This window comes from Scyliorhinus canicula, chromosome 9 (assembly GCF_902713615.1).
Source record: "Scyliorhinus canicula chromosome 9, sScyCan1.1, whole genome shotgun sequence".
Taxonomy (NCBI): Eukaryota; Metazoa; Chordata; class Chondrichthyes; order Carcharhiniformes; family Scyliorhinidae; genus Scyliorhinus; species Scyliorhinus canicula.
This window is the reverse complement of record NC_052154.1, coordinates 182083308-182095480: the sequence shown is the minus strand read 5'-3', so window position 1 is coordinate 182095480 and position 12173 is coordinate 182083308. Positions and strand designations below refer to the sequence as shown.

At 48.4% G+C, this 12173-nt stretch overlaps 1 protein-coding gene across 1 annotated transcript in view; it reads left to right on the top strand.

Moving 5' to 3' along the window:
* The window catches only part of c9h11orf49 (chromosome 9 C11orf49 homolog), a 348746-nt gene that overhangs the window by 299058 nt on the left and 37515 nt on the right, over positions 1-12173 (top strand). The window contains exon 6 of the mRNA XM_038808282.1: positions 5116-5305. Within this exon, the coding sequence (XP_038664210.1) occupies positions 5116-5305 (190 nt within the window). The remainder of the gene's footprint in view (positions 1-5115; positions 5306-12173) is intronic.

Here is a 12173-nt window from a genome sequence, read left to right as displayed (position 1 = left end):
CATTCTATATTCTGCTAATCCTTAACACAGCTAATTCTCTCTAAGAATGCTTCTACTACTAACAGTAAGTTTATCCCCATTACTAATGTTCCAATCACTGCAGAAAACCTGCTATTACCTTCTCAATCCCTTTAATATCTAGAACATTTCTATTACATTTTATTCGGTGCTCCAGTGAATATAACAAGGGCGCGATTCTCCCAGCCCCGTGCTGGGCCGGAGAATCGGCGCAACTGCGCCACGCCGCCCCGATGGCGGCGTGCAATTCTCCGAGGTGCGGAGAATCGGCGCCATTTGCGCCGGCGCGTTTGACGCAGCGCCAGTCGTGGACCGCTGTCCGCGGCCGGGCCGCCGATTCTCCGGCCCAAATGGGCCAAGTGGCGCCCCTGGTTGCTGCCGGCGGGATCTCTGCGTGGAGGGTCGGGGAAGGGGGGGGGGGGGGGGGGGGGGGGTGTGGGGGGGGGGGGGGGGGGGGACCCTCCGATGGGGTCTGGCCTGTGAGCGGGGTCCACCGATCGGCAGGCTGGCCTCTCTCCCCTCGGGCCTACTTTGTTGCAGGGCCGGCCCCTGAACCCCCACGCCATGTTGCGTTGGGCCCGGCGCTGAAGAAGTGCCCCACGCATGCGCGGGTTGGCGCGGTGCCCTTTTGACGCCGGGAAGGGGGGCTGGAGATGCGTGAACCAGTTGTATCCCGCCCATTTCGCGCCATTATGAAACGCGACGGCGTTCACGACGGCGCGAACACTTAGTCTCCATTTCGGAGAATCACGCCCAATGTTTTCAAGTGTCTATTCATATTCCAGGCAGACTTTTGGCTGGAGTCAAAACTAATGCTGGTGGATTTGTCGACCATTATACACAGCACCTAATTTACCTTTTACAATGCAAAGTGTGGAAAAGGCTCCAATCCCCAACTCCCTCATTTTTATCCCACCGAAGTTGAAAGTTCATCCATGATATCATTCTTGGGGATTTTCACACAGGGCTGAATGTAAACTGGGTGGGGGGGGGGGGGGGGGGGGGGGGGGGCATTGGTAGTGGCCCATCTTGCAGCAGGCAGGCTAAACACCTTTCGCCCCACGCTGTGGAGGAAACCTCGCCATTGGGAGCTGTCAGGTCAATTCGATTAGCTATCAGGCCGTGAAGCATCTGGTGGGTGCTTCCAGGACTGCAAGAGGAGGAGGAAGACGGTCTGTGAATCCCTGAAAACAGTAAGTCCAAGGACTTGGGTAGGAAGAGATGGCCAGGTAAAGGAGGGGGTGTGGGTTTAAGACTGCAGGAGATATGAAGAAGGGGAGGGGGTCTATCTTGAACCATTCACTCCCCCCCCCACTGATATATGGCAGCCCCTGAAATTAGAACACCCCCCTCCCCACTTCCTTCCCGCCTTTTGAAGCGATTATCTAAACAATTTCATAGAATAGACTCTTTTTTCATAGAATTTACAGTGCAGAAGGAGGCCATTCAGCCCATCAAGTCTGCACCGGCTCTTGGAAAGAGCACCCTACCCAAGGTCAACACCTCCAACCTATCCCCATAACCCAGTAACCCCACCCAACACTAAGGGCAGCTTTGGACACTAAGGGCAATTTATCACGGCCAATCCACCTAACCTGCACATCTTTAGACTGTGGGAGGAAACCGGAGCACCCGGAGGAAACCCACGCACACATGGGGAGGATGTGCAGACTCCGCACAGATAGTGACCCAAGCCGGAATCGAACCTGGGACCCTGGAGCTGTGAAGCAATTGTGCTATCCATAATGCTACCGTGCTGCCCCCTATTGGTCTGCCCAACTGCTCACGCCCAATGTTTTATGATGGGAACCATGTATCAGCATCAGTTGGCTTGGTAACATGGATAACATGGGGAAGAAATTGGTTATCCATCAAAAAAGGGGTGGAGATTACAGTACATAATTAACCTACACCCATTCATTACATTGCAGCCAGCACAGTAAATTCATACTGCCTGCTGCCTTCCATCAGTGCAGGTAGCACCAAAGGCTCTGTGCATTGACCGTGTCCTTCAGCGGTGGACCTGATATCGCGAGTCGCTAATGCTCATTAAAGGCAGACCGCAGCTCTTAAAAGGGAGGGATCCTACTGGATGGCAAGAAGTGGCGATGACCACTTCCCAGTCCTTCGGTTGGAAACTGAATCTGTGCTCTGACATTTCGAGTTACGGCTGACCATGTGTGCACAAGAATTTCAGACACTTCTTTGGAGGTATTGATGAGTGGAAGAGGTCGAAAGTTGAAAAGAAAACCTGCATTAATTGGGGTGGGAGGAGGTCTTCAGACAGATTCTAAGGACATACCGGGAGGAAGGAATAATGGAGGTCAATGCCAGGAGTGTTACTCTCAGAACACAGATGCCGTGCAGGAAGAAACCTAACAAACTCGCACAAGTTGTCAAGGTCAGTGAGTTGATTTTCAAATGGAGGATCTCACCAATTGCACCACTAGCCTTACCTACTGCTCAATTCACCAAACTGTCAGAGTGTCTACCAATTAGTGCACAGCTCTACAATTCATATGCTTTATCTCTGTAATCTGTAATCTTTGTACTCACATACTGGCAGCTCTACAACCACACCAGTAACATCACCCAAATATATTGCAGGACAGTCACTGACACACTGCCTTCTTTCTTATGACGAAGGTGATGCTTAACAGCAGAGGGCAGCGAAAGACTGGAGGCGGTCAAGCGCGCCATGTTTTTAACCCAAATGGAAGAGAAAGTGTTACGCATAACAGGAAGAGGCGGTGCCCAGGCCAAGGAAAATGGGCAAGGCTGAAACAATCGACCACGAGACTATCCTCCTTCTTTCATCCCACTTCTGCTGTGAACAGATAAATCAAGAAGGTTTTTGCTGTTATTCAGGGAAGCTTGTCTGTGAAGATGAACAGTAAAATAGGCGGACCTGTCCCCTCTCCTGAGTCGGGCAGGAGGAAACAGTCTATTATCCGCCAGATGTTCCAGTTTAACAGCTGCATATAAAAGGGCCCACTCCTTCCTTTGAAGTTATCAAAGTCAGACAGAACCATGAGGGAATGACTGGCTTCTTTCTAACTTTATGTTTTCTTAGGATGTGATTAGTTCATTGTTAGGTTCCCTTACTTTATAGTTATGATTTACTTTTATGGACCACTTAAGCAGGAATAGAACATAAAAATCTACTTGTAACACTTTAAGGATGCGGTATATATGACACCATGCTCAAAATGTTGCATGAGTAGGTTTTTATGTTCTATTTATGCCTAAGTAGCCCAAAATTCATACTCAGAACAATAAATATATTTATTGTCTGCCTTGTATTACCTCTCAAAACAATAATGCCGCAGTTACCTCTGCCACTGAATGGTTTAGTTTGGGCCTGTTAGCCTGTTTGCCTGTAAACAAGAGGGCCTGGACCTTCAAACAATAGAATAATGAGCTTATTCCTGCTGCACTCAAAGGCTCCCACAACATGGCACCACTGTGTATTTCTTCCGGGATGAGGTCGGAGAGGTCGTGTGGGGGCTGGCAATCAAGTCAGAGAGGTGGTCGGGTGGTCAGGGGCTGTTTGGGTCGAGGAGGTTGGTTAGGTCTGGTCGAGGATTTAGTTAGGTGGTCACGGGAAGTCAGGACGGGTTGGGGAGGTAGCTGGGTGGTCAGGATGATAGTCAGAGGGGGCAATTAAGGGGTCATTTGTGGAGTCACCCAGGTGTTAGACCAGGTTTTAATCTTTTATACATTTCCTGGGTAACTGTATAAGTAGGTCGTATGCAACTGACCCAAGACTCCGATTCTTATCTCAGAGACATTCGCAGAGGGTCCTGGGAGCAGGGGAATTGCCCACCAAAAGTTGAAACTTCCCTGACAAATCCTATGTAGGCCGACGTGTTGGGACTTCCATAGGGAGACACTCATCTTCAGTCATAAACGTGGTTTCTGATGACCAGAAAAATTGGCCCCACCTCAAAAACTAATAGATGAATTTTAACTAAACTTGGCATACAGATAATCAAGTTATAATGGATTCATTTTTGTCGAAGATGCAGATCAAAATTCTGGAATTTTTTCAAAGCATTCGTCAACATCGGGAGTTTGGGCAAATTAGCTTTTTTTTAATGTTGTGGGTTGTTTGATTTGGAAAGTTGTTGATTGTTTTGGAATGTTGTTGATTGTCTCCATGGTGGTGCAATTTTTCACAGCTGTCAGAATGTGAGCAGTAGTTCAGAGTAGGTTGTTGGGTGTGAATTGGCATGAAGCTTTCTGGCTGAGATGGAAACTCTCAATAAAAAAGTTTATTTTTAAGCTTTGTCGTCACAGACCTTCAACCAGGCAGGGGAAAGACTCCAGGAAGAGCTATATAATTTTAATGATATTAAGTTAACACAGTGTGGCAGAGGTATGCACTCAACTGAATGCCCTCTTCACTTTACGTTTGTATTTAGAGACCATCTGATTCAGTGATAGAACATAGAACAGTACAGCACAGTACGGGCCCTTCGGCCCGTGATGTTGTGCTGACCATTTATCCTAATCTAAGATCAACGTAACCTACACCCCTTCAATTTACTGCTGTCCATGTGCCTGTCCAAGAATCACTTAAATGTCCCTAATGACTCTGACTCCACCACCTCTGTTTACAGTGCATGCCACACGCCCACCATTCTCTGTGTAAAGAATCTACCTCTGACAACTCCGCTATTGTACTCAACAACAACTTATATTCATATAGCGCCTTTGACATAATTAAACTCCCAAGGCACATCATGGGAGCATTGTAGAACAAAAGGTGGCACCGAGACACATAAGGAGATATTAGGTTCGATGACCAAAAGATTGCTCCAAGAGTTAGAGGAGTGCCTTGGAAGATGGGAGAGAGGCAGAGAGGACTAGGGAGGGAATTCCAGAGGTTAGGCCCTCGTCAACTCACGACACCAGTGGTGGAGGACTTATGATTGGGAACGCACAAGCGGCCAGAATTAGAGGAGTACCGATATCTCGGAGGGTTGTGGGAATGGAAGAGGTTAATCAGGAATTTACACTGAAAGTCATTTGATTTGAAAGCGGTTATGGATATAGTACATTTTTTGACTTAAAACGTTTGCAATTTTCCCTCAGAGTTTCTTGAAAGCATTGCTGTCATTTATCAAGATCTCCTCATGGGAAAAAATCCAAACGCCGTGATTGTGCCAACTTCGTCAGTCCAACAACATCGCTTACTGTCTAATGATACAGCAACACAAGAAGGCGTTGATGCATCTCAGTTTTATGAGTGGTTGGAAACGTTCTGTGAGCGATATAAGCACAAGTAGGTATTATTGATATAGTAATTTTTTTCTGTCAGTTGTGCTTGTTGAGTTTGTCATTTATGTCATGATTGCCCAGCCGTTGATCAGTTTTCTTCTTCCTTTTTGTTTTATTTTTTAATGTCAGTTTGTTTTCCTCTGAATATTTCCCACCCGGATTGCATAACATTCTCTCTGCTAACGTAAGCTTTCTCACTGATCACATTCTACTAATTAAATGAATTCCAATTAAATTCCCCCAAAAAGATCCCCGTTTCAATTCTTCACATGTCCAACTGTTGATCCTCACATCTGACATTTCCAACACACTCATCATATATAAAAAAATGTAAATGCATCCAGCAAGTTACCAATTACTTTTATCGGGCTGGGTTTAGTCCTATCGTCTCAGCACCCAGAAGCCATCAGGCCTCTGGCGCAGGTCATTGGCAGTCGGCTGAACCTGATTATATGGCGGTAAGGTCATGAATTAGGGTGATGTTGGTTTGCCGCTGGGCCAAATGGCTGGGGGGGGGGGTGTGTATGGGGGGAGGGGAGGTGGCGCCACTGATGTTAGGAAGCCTCCATCATCTGATGGTCGTACAAGTGTCGCTGCCATATTTAAAGTGTTAGAGTTGGAAATTGTTTTGCGGACCTTTTAAGAATGCTCGGTGGTTTAAATCTCCAGCATCCAGATTCCTGACGCTCCAAAGTCCAGGGGAAAAGATTCCCCCCCTGTCAGGCAAGATCGATCGGTGGCATAGATGGGTAAAACAGAGGCCTGAGATGTCACGGCCCACCTGGTGTATTCCCCTCCAGCGCTCAAGGACAGGGTGGATGGTTCCCACCCCGCCACCACCTTTCTGTTTTCTTGCAGGCAGCCTCGTAAGTGTCCTTCCCCTAAGGACTGGGAACTGTGGCCCCTCTACACTTTGAAACTTTTAGATCCAACCTTTCTGGGTTGGGAATTTCCTGCCCCTCAGAGTGTCAGCCCAGGAGGATTTTACACAAACTAAGCATCCCCCAGATCTGCCCAGCGTCCTGTGACTCAGTCTCCTGGAATTCCACAGGACACACACTGAATGAAGAAAGCCACCTAGAGGTCGCCAGCTTTCACTGTCAGGGTTACTGAAGATAGTTTTCGCTAAATTGGGGAGGCAGGATTAAATTGCATTTAATTTATATGCATGTGGGCAATTAGCCATCACAATGAGATTCTTGCCGCTAACAAGCGGTTTCCCGCTTTATTATGTTTCCGCTGCTGACTTGATTCTTTACACTTTAACCGCCACTGAGCATCTGGCATGGGGCCGCCCCTATATTTCTCTTGCCCATTCCTGCGGGCTCTGCACAATCCAGCCCATAGTCTTTCCCTCCCATGTCTGGCCCAGTGCACCACATCAGGCCTCATAGACAGCCTCAAACTGTGCCATGTTATCCTTGATTATTTGTGGTCCACCCAAAACTACTGAGATCTGAGCTGTTTGAAAAAAGTTCAGGAGATGCAAATGGTCTCCAGCACTCTGTGGATGTGAATTGCAAGCAATTCCCAGCCCTTCTGGCACCGGAATCACTGGGGCCGGAATTCGTGTTAAAGAGTCTGACAAGCTGGAGCTGTTTATCAGCGCTCCACTCACCACACACTCACTCCAACCAAGAAGATACTCAGAGGAGATCTGTACCCCACCCCTCCCAATTTCGGAAGTTTGCTTGACTGCTTGATGCCATTGAGGCGAGGAGAGACATCCCTTCCCCTGAGTGTGGCAGAGACTCCGGGGCACCTTCCTGAAGAGCACCTGGGAGGAGGTGGTAGAGACAGTCAGTGCTGCCAACATCACCAGGAGGACCAGCACACAATGGCTCAATAAGATGAATGCCCTTCTTAAGCTGGGCATCCTGGTGGGCTTGGTCCAGGCTGAGGGTAATATAGAGCATCCTAGTGGGCTTGGTCCAGGCTGAGGGTAATATAGGGCATCCTGGTGGGCTTGGTCCAGGCTGAGGATGATATAGGGCATCTTGGTGGGCTTGGTCCAGGCTGAGGGTAATATAGGGCATCTTGGTGGGCTTGGTCCAGGCTGAGGGTAATATAGGGCATCTTGGTGGGCTTGGTCCAGGCTGAGGGTAATATAGGGCATCTTGGTGGGCTTGGTCCAGGCTGAGGATGATATAGGGCATCCTGGTGGGCGTAGTCCAGGCTGAGGGTAATATAGAGCATCCTGGTGGGCTTGGTCCAGGCTGAGGATGATATAGGGCATCCTGGTGGGCTTGGTCCAGGCTGAGGGTGATATAGGGCATCCTGGTGGGCTTGGTCCAGGCTGAGGGTGATATAGGGCATCCTGGTGGGCTTGGTCCAGGCTGCAGGTGATGTAGTTCGAAGCCCGGGCGCATAGGGCATCCGTAAGGGCGCAGATGCACCCGCGTGCGGACATTTGCAACATCCCACATAGGTCCCTGCTCGGGCCCTGGAATGAGCCAGAGGCAGAACCGTTCAGGGCGACCGTCACATTCACTGCCAACGGGAGGGGGGGCCTCCTCTAAACCTCTGCAGTGCCAGGTATGTCACCATCTGGCACAGGTGGCTCACAGTCTCCCAGTTGAGCCAGCGTCAGCACAGGTGGCCCGGCAGCTCTGAGAAGGACAGGCACAGGCGATATCCACGTGCCTTGATGTAGCGGTTCCTCCGCATCTTCTCCTCGGCCTGTTGAACGGCCGGCACTTGAGTCTCACTGGCTGGCCACTGCTCTTCTGGGGCAGATTCCTCTTACACAGGGTCCTCCCTGGGATGACCCTGGCTCTCTTGTCTCCGTGCTTCCGCAGTGTCAGCAGCGGCCAGGTAGATAGCGAGCATAGCTGGCTGTGCTCCGAAATCCATGTCTCTGCACCACCCTCACCCGGCCCCTTTGAAATGTTTTCGTCTGCACTGTACCTCTGTCCTCATCAGTGAGTGGTACCTGGCCTGTGATGTAGGGAGCCTTTAGCCTCACTACCCGTCCTTGCCAACAGGGGCACCGGTGGCTGCCGCAACCTGTGTCAGCAATAGGCCCTATGGCCTCTCTGGGTCTCCTCGCTGGCTGGGCCATGTGTTATCCTATAAGCAGAGTGGCAACTAGTTGTGTGGTGGAGATGGTCAACGTGTGCTGCCAGTCGCCTCCATGTTTAGAGGCATGTGTGTAGGCAGGTTCTACAGATGGGGATGAATGAGGGAAGTGTGATGTGGGGCGTGGATATAACACAAAAGTTGTGACTGAGTGCTGGTCAGCCTTCCTGGCCGGGGGCAGGATGGATGGGAACAGGGGCGCAGTGGGCAGGTAACGCTTGGAGACACCTCGTGATCCTGAGGGGTGGGCTAGCTGATAGTGTCACTGGTGAGGCTTCTACTCACAGACGGGCTTTGTGCCAGGAAAGGTGCAAGGCCACGGTGTATGTGTCCATGTTTGCAGTGAGCTCTGCTAATCCCCTACTTGCTATGCTGTGGTGCTTTGCTACCAAAACGTGCCAACACCTGGTGGGCCATTGATTGACCATGGACAAGCCCACCCTCTTGATGAAACAATTGGGAATGAGGGTGTCCAGAGGGGCGGCCTGGGTGGATTCCCACAGCACCAGAAGCTCTCTGAGCACATACAGGGCACAAGTGAGCAGTCAGCAGTGTGAACAAGTTTACAGAGTGTTATTACATTCTCACTCCCCCTCAACAGCCATAGCACCCAGGCCCCGCTTGTAAATACTTGCACCAATTTACGCCCGTGTGACTTCCGCCTGAGAGGGGTGGAGCAGTTAATAACATTCAAATCCGTGCAGGTGGCGGAGTTGCATGGACCTGCTGGCGTGTGACACAAACCTCACTAACACAGGGGACAGGAGCATTGCGTCGCAATCAGCGCCAGGCCCTAATTCCGATTTTTGCTCCACCCACTATTCTGATGTTTATGGGCCACAGGTGATCCTAGCTTCTTTTACAACCCATACACAATGGACAGAATGTAAATAACCAGGGAACAAGGCAATAATTCCCAGAAATCAATGAAATGTTGCAATCTGGGTCCAATCTGTCTTTCACACTCCATATTTCACAGCCGCTTTACTGCTGAAATTGTCACTTTGCTGGCTACGATTCCAAACTGTCATCTTCTGAGTGATTGTGCTAAATGCACTTTCATTCATTGTATAAGATCCTCTCTGCAGCTACCAACACAATTTCAGCTTTATCCAACAATGGCCTTGCCTCAAATGGTCAGTACTGAGTGAGTTCTACCAAAGCCCTGCCTTCTTATTTAGGTGGGCAGGAAATATTGTCCTCCAAAGAACACAGGGTATTTCCCCTGTCTTGTCCAGCTTGTAGCTATTTCTGCCAGGAGATTTGCTGTCATGGGTATGTCACTCTTGTCTGTCTTGTGCCACCTTCACACACCTACCACAGCTCACCTGTGCTATCCATCATCCAACTGAATCTAGGTTGACCCCTCTTTCTGCTGCCCTCCACTTTGCCCTCTTGGAAATTCGCATGCCTATCCAAAAATCAGATTAACTTGTCATTGCTGTTATAACACGGGGACCGTGTTATGCAAAATCTGGCTGCTGTGTGGCTTATGAAAAGTAACAATGCTTCAAAAGGTCAATAATGAGTTATGAATTGCTGAAGAAAGGACATGCTGTCGAAGCTAATCTTGCACTTACCAGAACAGATGCAGAAATGTCAAATTTCAAAGGGAGCGACAATTTATATTGCATGAGAAAAGGGTGCTGGTTGGTTCGCTAATTGACTCTGATTGGTCAAGGTGTTGCAACGGAGAATGCACCAGGAAACTATTATCCCCCATGTTTTTGTTTGATTCACAAAAGGACATGTTCCTTTTGCCGGCAGAAGGCATGTCCCTGAATAGGAATACATGTAGCTTCAAGCAAGCATAATAAGTAAGCTGCATTGCGAGGCCATCTGATAATCTTAAATTGGTTGTTAGTGTCATTCTCAGCACACTTGGGTTTGTTCAGCAAGTGCTATCCAATCTCGGAGTCACATCTAATGTTAGACGTGAGTGGTGAAGTGTTTCAGAACATCCCAAAGACATCCACGATACTATATAAATGCAACTCATTTTCTTTTTCAACCTCCAAATTCCCTCATGGCCACAATCCACCAGTTCCCACCTTCTTGCCATTCTTCTTCCATTTCCCATCCACTGTTCATCCCTACTTCAGTCCCACACTTTGCCATTCACTGTCCTCCCTCATAGCATGTACACCCTGTACTTTATCACTTTACCTTTCCCTATAGAATTTACAGTGCAGAAGGAGGCCATTTGGCCCAGCGAGTCTGCACCTGCCCTTGGAAAGAGCACCCCAACCAAGCCTACACCTCCACCCTATCCCCGTAACCCAGTAACCCCACCTAATCTTTTTTGGACACTAAGGGACAATTTAGCATGTCCAATTCACCTAACCTGCACACCTTTGGACTGTGGGAGGAAACCGGAGCACCCGGAGGAAACCCACACAGGCACGGGGAGAACGTGCAGACTCCGCACAGACAGTGACCCAGCCGGGAATCGAACCCAGGTCCCTGGAGCTGTGAAGCAACTGTGCTAACCACTGTGCTGCCGTGCTGCCCACTTTTAAAAATATTTTTAAAAGCTCTGAACATACTATGTAATTAAAAGCCCCGCAATTTAATTTGTACTATTAGGAAGTTATTAAGTAATTTATAAACAGATGCATAGGCGTTCTCATATTGAAAAATATATATTTTGGAGCAGTAAATGTTTTAAAGCAATGGAAAGAAGTATGAAAGGATAATTACACTGAGTATGAAAGCAGAGCAAATGACAATCAATTAGGGGGGTTATAGTGATTTATTTAACATTCAGTTTAATAATAGTTTGTCAGCAATTCCACTGCAGATCAACAATGAACAAAAACGTCACCCTAAGAAGCTGTTTATAATCACACATTTCACAAGTTAGGAGATTGTGTTTTCTGAGCTGGATTCAGTTTTACAGCCTTCAAACTGGGAGGAAAAAAGAGTGACTGGACAAACTGACCGGGGGGGGGGGGGGGGGGGGGGGGGGGGGGGGGTAGAATTTCAGCATAAACTGACAAGCGAGGGTGAAAGGTGCCGTTGTAAACTGAGATTAGGGGGTGCGAAGAGGATTGCCTGTGTAAAATGGGTATTGAAGGAAAGTAAATATCACTGTGACACTGTATAAACTGTGACGATCCCAGTTGATGCTATAACTGGACGGGAAGATCCCAGAATGGAACCCTGGCTCAAAAGATAACTTGTACTTTTTTTTTATCAAACGTGGAGGAACAGAGTCACAGGACTGCTAATTAGTTTCAACAACAAAAACAAATGATTAAACATGGAAAAATAGAATTATAATCCTGGCACAAAGGAAGATGGTTGTGGTGGTTGGAGGTCAATCATCTCACCTCCAGGTCATCACTGCAGGAGTTCCTCAGGGTAGTGTCCCAGGCCCAACTATCTTCAGCTGATTCATCAATAACCTCCCATCCATCATAAGGTCAGAAGTGGGGATGTTCACAGATGACTGCAAAATGTTCAGCACCATCCGCGACTCCTCAGATAATGAAGCAGTTCATGTCCAAATGCAGCAAGACCTGGACAATACCCAGACTTGGGTTGACAAATGGCAAGTTACATTCGTGCCACACAAGTCCCAGGCAATGACCATCTCCTACAAAAGAGGATTTAACCATCACCCTTTGACATTCAATGGCATTACCATCACTGAATCCCCCACAATCAACATCCTGGGGGTTACCATTGATCTGAAACTGAACTGGACTAGCCATATTAATACTGTAGCTACCAGAGCAGGTCAAAAGCTAGGAATCTTATGGTGAATAACTCACCTCCTGACCCCCCAAAGC